The 13,063-nt window shown below is 46.1% G+C and overlaps 1 protein-coding gene across 2 annotated transcripts in view; it reads right to left on the minus strand.

Annotated features, from left to right (window-relative positions):
• The window catches only part of ACAT2 (acetyl-CoA acetyltransferase 2), a 19,618-nt gene extending 8,227 nt beyond the window's left edge, over positions 1-11,391 (minus strand). Inside the window, exons 1-4 of one of the 2 annotated variants that reach the window (XM_017538137.2) lie at positions 10,618-10,883; positions 10,351-10,485; positions 5,442-5,623; positions 4,067-4,184 (exon numbers count right to left, since the gene is read on the minus strand). In XM_017538137.2, the coding sequence (XP_017393626.1) occupies positions 4,067-4,184; positions 5,442-5,591 (268 nt within the window). In that variant the 5' untranslated portion in view covers positions 5,592-5,623; positions 10,351-10,485; positions 10,618-10,883. Of the gene's footprint in view, positions 1-4,066; positions 4,185-5,441; positions 5,624-10,350; positions 10,486-10,617; positions 10,884-11,223 lie in introns of those variants that run through there. The other variant, XM_017538132.2, reaches the window with a different exon arrangement.
• Positions 11,392-13,063: the final 1,672 nt, after the last annotated feature.

Below are 13,063 nucleotides of genomic sequence, written 5' to 3' on the forward strand. Positions count from 1 at the left end.
AAAAAAAAAAAAAAAAAAAAAACTGTCTACTTAAGAGTTAATTCTGTCCCATTTCACATAAAAATTTAAAGACCATATGGAAGTACAGCTCCGTTGCTCCCCATCTCCCTCTTCCTTCTTTCTCTTTTTTTTGTAATAGAGATAAGGACCATATGAAAGTACAGCTCCATTGTTCCCCCATCTCCCTCCCTCCCTCCCTCCCCTCCCTTTCCTTCTTTCTTTCTTTTTTTTTAAATAGAGATAGGGTCTCTCACTCTCTCACTTAGGCTGCAGTTCAGTGGTACAATCATAGCTCAGAGTAGCCTCAAACTCCTCGGCTCAGGCAATCCTCCCACTTCAGCCTCCAAGTAGTTAGGACTACAGACACAAATCACCATACCAGGACTTATTTTATTTTATTTTTAGTAGAGATGAGGTCTCATTATGTTGCCCAGACTGGTCTTCAACTACTGGGCTCAAGCAATCCTCCTGCCTCACTGCTCAAAGTGCTGGGAGTACAGGCATGAGCCAACACACCTGCTTACCCACCCAATTCCTTACCTCTATTATATCTATACATGTTGTAAATGTTATGCTTTTTACTTTAATTAGCTATATCTTTTTTTTGTAAATTAAGAAGGAAAATATGATCTTTTATATTTACCTTCACAATCACAATTTTTGGCACTACTCACTCCTTTGTGTAGACCCAAGGTTCCATCTTCTGGTATCAATTCTCTCAAACCTTTTTTTTAAAGAACTGGGGTCTCACTTGTCTTTATTTACCCCCAGGTTTGGAAGCTATTCTTTTGTTGTCATTGAGGTTTCACTATGTTACCCAGACTGGAATGCAGTGGATACTCACTATGACAGCCTTGCCCAAGCTAGGCTCAAACTTTTGGACTTAAGCAATCTCCTGCCTCAGCTCTTGAGTAGGTGGGAGTACAGGTGCACACCACCAGGCCTGGCTCCTTAAGCATTTCTTGTAGTGTAGGTGTGCAGGCAATTCATTTTCCTTCATCTAAAAACAGTTCTTCACTTTAATTCTCTTTTATTTTTTTTGAGACAGAGTCTTGCTCTGTTGCTGAGACTGGAGGACAGTGGTGCGCTCTTTTAGTTTTTACTACAATTTGCTAAGGTACAATTTTTCTCTTGTCCATCTTGATCTTTGAATTTTTTTACACCAAATTTGGAAATTTCCTTCAGTTTTTTTCTGCCCTATTCTCTCTCTTCATGTATGAGATTCCTATTCCACGTATGTTAGTACTATTTATTTTGTCCCACAGAGCACTGAGGCTCTATTTATTATTTCTTTTATTATTATTTTTTTGAGACAGAGTTTTGCTCTTGTTGCCCAGGCTGGAGTGCAGTGGTGTGATCTTGGCTCACTGCAACCTCCGCCTCCCGGGTTCAAGCAATTCTCCCACCTCAGCCTCTTGAGTAGCTGGGATTACAGGCATGCACCACAACGCCTGGCTAATTTTTTTATCTTTAGTAGAGACGGGGTTTCTCCATGTTGGTCAGGCTACTCTCAAACTCCTAATCTCAGGTATTCCACCCATCTCAGCCTCCCAAAGTGCTGGGATTAAAGGCATGAGCCACTGTGCTGGCCTATTTTTAAATTTGATTTAATTTTTTTTTTTTTTTTTTTTTTTTGATAGGGAGTTTCACACATGTTACCCAGGCTGGAGTGCAATGGAGCGATCTCGGCTCACCGCAACCTCCGCCTCCTGGGTTCAGGCAATTCTCCTGCCTCAGCCTCCTGAGTAGCTGGGATTACAGGCACGCACCACCATGCCCAGCTAATGTTTTGTATTTTTAATAGAGACGGGGTTTCACCATGTTGACCAGGATGGTCTCGATCTCTTGACTTCGTGATCCACCCGCCTTGGCCTCCCAAAGTGCTGGGATTACAGGCTTGAGCCACCGCGCCCGGCCAATTTAATTTTTTGAGACAGAATTTTATTCTTGTCACCCAGGCTGGAGTGCAATGGTGCAATCTCAGCTTGCTGCAACCCCCACCTCTCAGGTTCAAGTTGTTCTTCTGCCTCAGCTTCCCGAGTAGCTGGGATTACAGGCATGTACCACCACACCTGGCTAATTTTTATATCTTTAGTACAGACAGGGTTTCACCATGTTGACTGTGCTGGTCATGGACTCCTGACCTCAGGTGATCCACCAGGCTTGGGCTCCCAAAGTACTGGGATTACAGGTGTGAGCCATGGTGCCTGGACTGTTCGTTTATTCTCTAACATTTTTCTCTGTGTTCTTCAGGTAGTGTATGTGATCTATCTTCAATTTTCCTGACCCTTTTTCTTCTGTCTCCAAGTTGCTATTAAGGCCATTCAGAATGTTTTTTTAAGAGATGGGGTCTAACTATGTTGCTCAACCTAGTCTCAAACTCCCAGTCTCAAGTGATCCTCCCGCCTCAGTCTCCCAAGGTCCTGGAATTACAGGTGTTAGCCAGCATGCCCAGCCCCATCCCCAGTGAATTCTTAATTTCAGATTGTATACTCTGCAGTTCTGGATTTTCTATTTGGTTCTTGTTTATATTTTTCCTTTTATTCCTGAGATTTCCACATCTGTTCCTCCATAAAGGTTGTATTTTCCTTTGTATCTTTAAACATACATAAAATAGAGCCTTTAAAGTCCTTGTCTACTAATTCTAGTATCTTTTATTGCAGGGTCTATTGACCACCCTGGTTGTAAGCTACATTTTCCTAATTCTTTTAGTATCTAGAAAGTTTTTTTTTTTTTGAGACGGAGTTTCACTCTTGTTACCCAGGCTGGAGTGTAATGGCACAATCTCGGCTCACCACAACCTCCACTCACCACAACCTCCGCCTCCCGGGTTCAGGCAATTCTCCTGCCTCAGCCTCCTGAGTAGCTGGGATTACAGGCATGCGCCACCATGCCCAGCTAATGTTTTGTATTTTTAGTAGAGACGGGGTTTCACCATGTTGAACACGATGGTCTCGATCTCCTGACCTCGTGATCCATCTGCCTTGGCCTCCCAAAGTGCTAGGATTACAGGCTTGAGCCACTGCACCCGGCTCTAGAAAGTTCTTATTGCATGCTGAACACTATAGTTGGTATATAGTTGGACATGTGGATTTTATTCTCTTTAGAGAATATATTGAGTTTTGTTTTCATAAGCAGTCAATATACTGACAAATCACCTTGATCCTTTTGAGGCTTGTGTTTAAGCTTTTAGTTTGGGTCTAAGTAGCTTTTACTCTATGGCTTTGGCCCTACCCCTAAACTGTGGTCGTTCTGTCAATGGAGTGCCCAAGGGGTTCAGTAAGGTTTCTTCTCTGCTTTTCCAGAACTCTTTTATCTCCCAGTAGTCTATAAAATCTCCATTCAGTTCACCTCTCCCTTGCAGCTGTTTTCTACTAGGCCTTGTAAACTATTATCTACAAGCTTAGTATTTGATCAAAGACTTAAGGGGACCCTTTTGCAGTCCCCAAAGAAACTGGTTTATCTCTATTACTGCCTCTGTCCCATAAGCACTATTTGTGGGCCCTGTTTCTTCATTTGGTAAAATGAGGGGACTGATCCAGAAGAACTCTGAAGTACTTCCTACTTCTTTTTTTTTGTTTTGAGACGGAGTTTTGCTCTTGTTACCCAGGCTGGAGTGCAATGGCGCGATCTCGGCTCACCGCAACATCCGCCTCCTGGGTTCAGGCAATTCTCCTGCCTCAGCCTCCTGAGCAGCTGGGATTACAGGCACGCACCACCATGCCCAGCTAATTTTTTGCAGTTTTAGTAGAGATGGGGTTTCACCACGTTGACCAGGATGGTCTTGATCTCTTGACCTTGTGATCCACCTGCCTCGGCCTCCCAAAGTGCTGGGATTACTGGCGTGAGCCACCGCGCCCGGCCGGTACTTCCTACTTCTAACATTCTCTGATAATCAAGGATTCACAAAGAGAATACTCACTTCACGTCAGTTAATCAAAGAAGAGATACAAAAATCCTTAAGACAGTCTCTGGACATAAGGAGGAAAGCACCTAAGAAACAGATTATTATATGATCTTTTTAACCTTTTTAAAGTTATTATAGTTTCAGCTATGTCTGCCTTACCTGTAATACCCATATGACAGTTGTGAAATGCATCTGTAAGACCATCAGAGAGTATACTGTCAGCTAGTACCATCTCACCTATCTTTACTCCTGTTCTCAAGTGAACCAAGTGAGGAGCCTAGAAATAAGAAATAAAAATGGATTTAGGCTTAGTTGTCACTAGTCTTCTCCCCAGAATCCAACTCAAAATCATCTAGTATTTCCTAAGTCTTCATCTAGGCTCCTTTGCAGCCCTTCTCCCCCGTTCCAGGTCCTCAGCCAGGCCAGGGCCTGAAGACCCCTGGAATTAGCAGACTTCATCTTTCCTATACTGGGAACCATTACTCTCCTACCTACCCATTTCCAATTCTCCCTCAAACCTACCCATTCTGTGTCCTGTTTCCTTAAGAATCTCATTTATTCTTTCCATAGAGGCAGTTAATTACCTGTTAAATGAAGCTAAAGTAAAGCTAACAATGTGTTAGCTATTTTAATGGATGACATACTGCCTGGAGTCAGAATAATCAGGCTGCCTAACTAACTGATGAGGAGGGATTTCTGACTAGTGGCCAGTCTTAACTCTCACCAACTCAATAGCAGGCATATTAGAATGGAAAGAGTTATTGATTGGACTTAGAGTCAGAAGAGCTGTATTTGAATGCTGGCTCTGGGCATCAGTTTCCTTACCTGTGAACTGGGAATGATATGATTTACCCTATATGGGGCTGCTGTGAACACATGTACAAAAGCACCTGGTAAAGTATGGCACAGGCGTCAGTGTGATCCCACCAAAATCACTCTGATTCTTTTTGCTACCTTTAGCCCGCCTCCTCCTGAACCTCAGCAATGGCTGGGCCGAATCAGCTTCTAACTTTTTCTTTCAACCGCTATGCCGATTTGAGGTATGGAACTTGGTGAAACAAACTGTGCCTGGCAAACCTACTGGAGAAAAGCACCACTCGGTGGTCCTCTTTTCCATATTCTATACCCTAAAAACGTAAAAAAAGTCTGGTCCCCAGGATTTCCTTGTCACGTGCAGGAAAGTAAGTGGTAACAGCTCTTTTTTTGCCTTTTACGCGCAATGGGAAAGAAATTTAAAACCAAGGACATCGAGCAACAAATATAAATTTAAATCAGAAAATATTATATGCTTCATTAAAAGTTTAGAAAAAGCATATTTGGTTCCAATCACACTGATAAACTTTTTCATCAACCTGGATTTCCCACCCAAACTGAAGAATAGTTCACATTCAAGTAGGGGTCAAGGTTGTCCTTTTTGTTTATTGGTTCATTGTTTGGCTCCAGCTCTGATATGCAACAATTTGCTCTGCTCTGGCACAGACATGACTTTCTCAGTGTGAGGTCAGTAAAAGCCACCTCATCGGAGAGTTCTTACCTTGCTCATATTTTCCATGCCTCCTGCAATCACAATGCTGGAGTCTCCTATCCTTATTGACTGGGCCGCAAGGCACACAGCTTTTAGGCCTGACCCACAGATCATCTGGCAGCTCCACGCTGGAACAGAGTAAGGAATTCCTGCACCCATACTGGCTTGTCTAACAGGATTCTGCCCACAACCTGGAAGGAGGAACATAGAGGACTCTTGGTGATAAAGGAGAAAGACAAAATGTCACAGTGAAAGTGTGTGCAAAATTGCCAGTTGGTTTACCTGCCACTTCTTGAAGACTACAGGTCAGGTAAGTTCTCACTGGAGGCAAAAAGGCTTGTCTACACTCTCCACCTGTCATAGTCTAGCCCTTGAATATATACTGCCTTGTGCTGCTCTGTAGGTATTTCATAGATATGAGCTTTCTCCTCCATAAAGAAGTTATTAGTACCTTAAGAAAGAACTGTTATCCTCATGTTTGGATAGGGCTTAAATAAGCATTATCAAACCTATGTCTTATAAACATAGGATAACCTAGGCATTACCAACATTTCTAACTAGGGCCATTTCCTCCCAAGATCATGGCTTAAGACACTTGAGAAAAGAGAAGTTACTGAAAAAGGAAAACCTTTGATAATAAGCAGTTCTGTTCTTGCTTATTATTCATCACAGGATGCTTAAATGGTTATATAAAACAAGATATATACAAAATCAGAATTCACAAATTATTTTCATAATTCAACTATGGGGACTTCCTTTAGTTGAAAAGAAATACATCATTTACTTAAAGCAGCACAGAACAGAGTGGAGTTAAAAGTTTCAAATATTCTTTCTTTCTTTTTTTTTTTTTTTTGAGACGGAGTTTCGCTCTTGTTACCCAGGCTGGAGTGCAATGGCGCGATATCGGCTCACCGCAACCTCTGCCTCCTGGGTCCAGGCAATTCTCCTGCCGCAGCCTCCTGAGTCGCTGGGATTACAGGCACGCGCCACCATGCCCAGCTAATTTTTTGTATTTTTAGTAGAGACGGGGTTTCACCGTGTTGGCCAAGATGGTCTCGATCTCTTGATCTCGTGATCCACCCATCTTGGCCTCCCAAAGTGCTGGGATTACAGGCATGAGCCACCGCGCCTGGCCAAAAGTTTCAAATGTTCTTAATCACCATTGTCTGTTAACAGAGTCAAGAGTAAGTGTTTATACAGTGGTTACTCTATTCCAAGTTTCAGATACCTACCACCCTTCCTTGGTAAGTTTGTTGGAAAGAACTAGCAAATGAGTCACTGAAAAAAATTAGAGATTATATTCATTACAATGTTATCAATCTGGGATTAGGCTGGAAACTAAAAACAGATAAGGTTACTTGAGACTGAAAATATATGCAGGAGCATATACATATTAAAAGACAGGCCAGGCTGGGCACAGTGGCTCATGCCTGGAATCCCAGCACTTTGGGAGGCTGAGGCAGGCACATCACAAGGTCAGGAGTTTGAGACCAGCTTGGGCAAAATGGTGGACCCTGTCTCTACTAAAAATACAAAAATTAGCTGGGCGTGGTGGCGTGTGCCTGTAGTCCCAGCTACTCGGGAGGCTGAGACAGAAGAATCGCTTGAATCCAGGAGGCAGAGATTGCAGTGAGCTGATATTGCGCCACTGTACTCCGGCCTGGGCAACAAAGTGAGACTCTGTCTCACACACCAAAAAAAGGCCAGGCATGGTGGCTCTGGCTGGGAGAGGTGGCTCACACCTATAATCCCAGCACTTTGGGAGGCCAAGATGGGTGGATCACTTGAAGTCAGGAGATGGAGACCAGCCTGGCCAACATGGTGAAACCCTGTCTCTACTAAAAATACAAAAATTAGCTGGGCGTGGTGATGCATAACTATAATCCCAGCTGTGGGAGTTCAGTCAGGTGGCAAAAATATTAAGGGAAAAATAATGGGGAAAGTTATAGAATAGTCTCAAACCCTTTTGGAAGGCCTAACGGTTTTTTCCATAGTTCTTGGCTGAAGGCAGCCCTGTCCCCTTAGTTAAATAAATTATAGTAGAAACAAAGGAATGTGAAGAGTTTACCTAACTAACTTGTTTACTCATGAGGTTCTAAAATTAACCTTTGATTCTTCTGGATGGCTCTAGGGAGTCAGGGGGCCCGACCAGGGATATTACCCACTAATGGTGTTTGTTTTAGACCTCAGAACCTGTCCTTTGATCTTTAACCTCTAGTGGTGTTGACTCAAAAAATTTTGTCATTTAATATGTGCTGAGCCAGGCGCGGTGGCTCACGCCTATAATCCCAGCACTTTGGGAGGCCGAGGCAGGTGGATCACGAGGTCAAGAGATCAAGACCATCCTGGTCAACATGGTGAAACCCCATCTCTACTAAAACTACAAAAAGTTAGCTGGGCATGGTGGCGCATGCCTGTAAACCCTGCTACTCAGGAGGCTGAGGCAGGAGAATTGCCTGAACCTAGGAGGCGGAGGTTGCGGTGAGCCGAGATCGTGCCATTGCACTCCAGCCTGGGTAACAAGAGTGAAACTCTGTCTCAAAAAAAAAAAAAAAAAAAATGTGCTGAATAAAGGCCAGAGAGGCAAGCATGTGGGGGCAGGTGGTCACAACTGTTTATAGCACTGTCCAAGGAGTCTGTAAGTGGCCATGGACACCCAGCCCGCTTACTCACTGTATTCTGTGTGAGTGTACTTTATTCATCTGTCGTTGAGTCAGGGCAGGACAGACCCCCACACGTGGTGACCCAGATACCTGGCTACTCGGGAGGCTGAGGCAGGAGAACGGCTTGAACCCAAGAGATGGAGGTTGCAGTGAGCCAAGATCACACGGCTGCACTTCAGCCTGGGTGACACAGCAAGACTTCATTTCAAATTTAAAAAAAAAAAAAGAAGAAATGAGGTGCAGGGCTGGGCATGATGGCTCACACCTGTAATCCCAGCACTTTGGGAGGCTGAGGTGGGTGGATCACTTGAGGTCAAAAGTTTGAGACCAGCCTGGCCAACATGGTGAAACCCCGTCTCTACTAAAAATACAAAAATTAGCCAGGCGCAGTGGCAGGCACTTGTAATCCCAGTTACTTGTGAGGCTGAGGCAGGACAATCACTTCAACTCGGGAGGCAGAGGTTGCAGTAAGCCAAGATAGTGCCACTGTACTCCAGCCTGGGCAACAGAGTGAAACTCCATCCCAAAAAAAAAAAACAATGAGGTGCTAACATAATTAATAATGCTAACACTTTGCATACTATGAGCTTCATAAAAATGAGAATTTCTATCTGATAAGAACATTGCTTATCTCTAGCTGCTAAAATAGTGCCTGGGACAGAGTAGGTGCTCAATAAACATTTGTTACATGATTGTAGAGTATCTGGCTTAAGGAATAGAATAGATCTAAGCTCAAGTGCGAGCTCCACTTCAAACTGTGACCCTGGTAAGTCATCTAAGCTCTCAAACTCTGATTTACTCATTTGTAAAATAAAGATAATGGGATATAACAGACCTGTGGGGAAGACTAAATGAGGTAATGAAAGGAAAACACTTTGCACAGTGCTTTAATGGCCTTCAACTTAGCAGATATGCACTGTAGTCCCAGCTACTTGGGAGGCTAGTTCCAGCTAGCTCAGAAGTTCAAGGCTGTGGTGCACCATGATGTGCCTGTGAACAGCCACTGCACTCCAGCCTAGGCAACAGAGAGAGACTCCGCTTCTACGAAAAACGTTTTAAAATTAGCCAGGTGTGGTGGCCTGCTCCTGTAATCCCAGCTACTCCAGAAGCTGAAGTGGGAGGAACGCTTGAGTTCAGGAGTTTGAGGTTATAGTGGGCTATGACTAATTACACCACCGCACACCAGCCTGAACGACAGAGTAAGATCCTGTCTCTTAAAGTAATAATAACAATTAATTAATTAGGAGTGTTCAAACCCAAAGAATCAGAAGATGGGAGCACTTGCAGGACTCAGCTATATTCCCCTAGGGAGTGATACGCCCCATTTGCAAGGGGCAAATGTGCCACCAATTTTCCAAGCGCGGAACTGAGCCCTACGAGGGCAGGGAACTTACTTGTACTGTTGGAGTCACACTCCCAGCACTAAGCACAGCATGGGGCACATTGGAGGAACTGAATACATTTTTGTTGAATGTGTGACACTTTGGGGTAATGAGGAGCATGCATACTTTCCTATGCATCAGGCTGTCCTGCTTCTTAAGAATAAAACGGCAGTGTAGGTCAGTGCTGTAGGTTTATTCACAAAAAGCATATTAATGAAGCTGAGTCTTTTTGTTTGTTTAGAGAAAGGATCTCACTGTCACCCAGGCCACAGTGCACTGGCACAATCACTTAAAGTAATGTGCCTCAGGCCGGACGTGGTGGCTCACGCCTGTAATCCAAGCACTCTGGAGGCCAAGGTGGGCGGATCACCTGAGGTCGGGAGTTCAAGACCAGCCTGACCAACATGGTGAAACCCCATCTTTATAAAAAAATAAAATAAAATAAAATTTTAAAAAGTAATGTGCCTCAAACTCCTGGGCTCAAGTGATCCTCCCACCTCAGCCTCTCCAGTAGCTGAGGCCATAATGCCTGGCTAATTATTTTATGTTTTGTAGAGACATGATCTTGCCTTGTTGTCCATGCTGGTCTCAAACTTCTGGCCTCAAGTGATCCTTCTTCCTTGGCCTTCCAAAGAGCTGGGATTCTTAGCCAGGAGCCACAATGCCTGGCTAAGAAGCTGAGTCTCAAGCTGGATAGAAGCTATTGACAGGGCTGGAAGAAGGGGCCGCAGGAGGAATTCTAACAGAAGGAACTATGAGCAAACTATGCCTATGGAGGCAAGAACCTAAGAAATTGAGTGAGAGAGTGTGTGAGTGTGTGTTTATGGGCTGTTTCTAATAAGCCTGACCTCTCTTGGAATCACTGAGAGTTACCTGCTGCCAAAACGTGTCCAAAGATGACCTCAGACACATCATCCGGAGCCACAGTGGCCCTCTTCAAGACCTCTTTGATGACAGTGGAGCCCAGGTCCTGGACTGGAACAGAGGCTAAAGCACCATTGAAAGAGCCTGCAACAGAAAGGCGGCATCGCAAGCCTGAGGGCAGTGCAGAAACTACTCACGCGCAGCGGGGCCCCAGGACCCAGGCTGGCAAGGCCACAGCGAGGAGGCAGCGCCCTCTCCTCCCACACATTCCCACACCTGCTGGTCCAAGCAAAGGTCAGGGCAGGGTAAGCGACATTTGGAGTGGCCTATGGATACCGCTGGACCCCATCTATTTCTCCAAATCCAAAGGACGGGATGTGGCCCCATGCTTCCCAAACAAAAGGAACCGGCGGGTCAAGGGGTTGAAAACCATGCCGCACAAAGGAGATGGAAGTCACGTCCTCTAGCCACAGGCCGACCCCAGCCCAGTGCCAGGCTCAGACCACCGAGCAGTTCTGCCCCTGCGGCCGCAGGCCTGACCGATGGCGCCTTCCGGAGCCGGCCAATCAGGGACCTCGCGAAAGAACGCCTCCCTACGCAGCCAATGGGGGAGCCAGGCGGCGCGATGGCTCTACCCTCAGCAGCCAATCCGAATATGAGGAGGGGAGTGCGCCCATCGGGCGAGGAGAGGGTGGGGCTGTCCCCTCAGGACAGGGAACGCGCTAGGTGCACGTTCCAGGGACCCCGCGGGTCGTCGTAACTTGGCGGGACCGACCTCCTCCACACACGACCCCTCTCCCACACAACACGCGTCCGGCCCTCGGCGCTCCTGCCGAAGCTGCAGGCGTCTCGGACTCTGCGCCGGGCCTGCAGGCCACTCACCTATGATGGTCCGCGCCGCCGAGACGATGACCACTGGATCCGAGCCTGCATTCATCCTGCCCAAGACCGCTGCTCCCGCCGCCGTCTGCCCTTCGCTGCGCCTTCGAATGAGGCAAAGCTCCTCCTCACAACCCACAGGACGCGCTGCGGGGCGGGACCTGAGATGCCCCGCCCTCCACGCAACGCACTGTGCGCAGGCGCGAAGCCAGAGCTGGGGAGGGCGGGGGCGAATTGGGTCCGGAGTTCTGCGGTCCGTGGCTGCGAGCAGAACCGCGGACGCACACGGCGCTTGAAGACTCCAGTTTCGGGACACTCCCGTGTTGGAGTCCCCCGACCTGACGTTTTTGGCCTTATTTTTTTAATGTTAGGGTTTTTCGAAGCGGTAGAGTGGAGATTGACAAAAGACTATCTCTGGTTCAGCCTAGGACTGGAATCTCACGGGCGAGAATCTCGGCCGCCAGCTCTGGCCGCCGCGGTTACTGAGCACAGCTCTAATGGGTTTCTTTCCTCTCGGCGGCTTCTGGCGGTCCTCTGCGTTTCCCTGGAGCCAGTCATTCTCTCGCGTGCGGGGCTGGCTGGGAGCGTCTCGGTGCGAGTCCCCGTGGAACTGGCGCCCCTGGCTGCCTTCGAAGATCAGCTTTGGTGGCCACTTCTGAGTCTTTGTGAGCTTACTCTGACATCCCCTTAACATGTGCCCCAAGGCTCCTACTGTGCACCAGCTCGCTGGGTAATACCAGTCATTCCTGTGGCATTCCCATGGCATCAGTCACCACCTGTATACTGACAAGTCTGAAACCCTTACATCTAACCTAGTTGTCTCCTAAACTAACTGGCCCTCTCCATTTAAATTCCAATAGGCACATCAGGTCTGGTACCGTAATTACACCTGTAATCCCAGCACTTCGGGAGGCCAAGGAGGGCGGATCACTTGAGGTCAGGAGTTTGAGACCAGCCTTGGCCAACATGGTGAAATCCTGCTTCTACCATAAAATACCAAATTAGCTGGGCCCCAGCTACTGGGGAGGCTGAGATGGGAGAATTGCTTGAACCCGGGAGGCAGATATTTCAGTGAGCCAAGATTGCACCACTGCACTGTAGCCTAGGCGACAGAGAAACCCTGCCTCAAATAAATAAATAAATAACATTTCCTATAAGCACATTAAATTTGACATATTGAAACCAAACTCTTCCAGCCTGTTTCTTCTCTATTTAATCTCAGTGAGCAGTATAACTGTCTTCTGTTAACTAAGCCAGAAATTTACCTCTGAAATTCAAACATCCAGAAAAACCTTCCAATCTCCTGTGTTTGGTGCAAGCATCTTACCCCTTTCAGCTTACCATATAATTCCCAGTTTGTCTCCTTTACTAGACAACTTTGCAAGATGATCCTGTTACACTGCTTTATACACAGCTCCTACACATTATAGGCATTAATTATGAATGAACACCAATATATTCTTTATGGCCAGTGCCTGGCACATTTGAATGAGTATGAATATAGTCTTCCGGAGACAAGGAATGTATTGTTTCCTGCCTGAAGGCTCTATCCAGGATAAGTTTAGGAGCAAATCTTGAGGTGATTGCATGCTTCTGTTGAGTGGCCACACAGCATCTGTACCCTGAGGAGTCCTCATTATAGCTACTCATGTCATTACCTACTCAAAGGTATGTATGGGCTAGATGAAGACTAAGAATAATGAATGGAAGAAGAGGAAGATAATTTTTAAAATTACGTCTAGATCTCAAATCATAAACTACCTAGACTGGTGAGCTGGGTGAGTGGGCAGGAAAGCTACCAAAATCTCCAAGTCAAGTGCTTACTCATGAGGGGCCACCATTA

The sequence above is a fragment of the Cebus imitator genome, unplaced genomic scaffold (assembly GCF_001604975.1).
Source record: "Cebus imitator isolate Cc_AM_T3 unplaced genomic scaffold, Cebus_imitator-1.0 Scaffold6, whole genome shotgun sequence".
Taxonomy (NCBI): Eukaryota; Metazoa; Chordata; class Mammalia; order Primates; family Cebidae; genus Cebus; species Cebus imitator.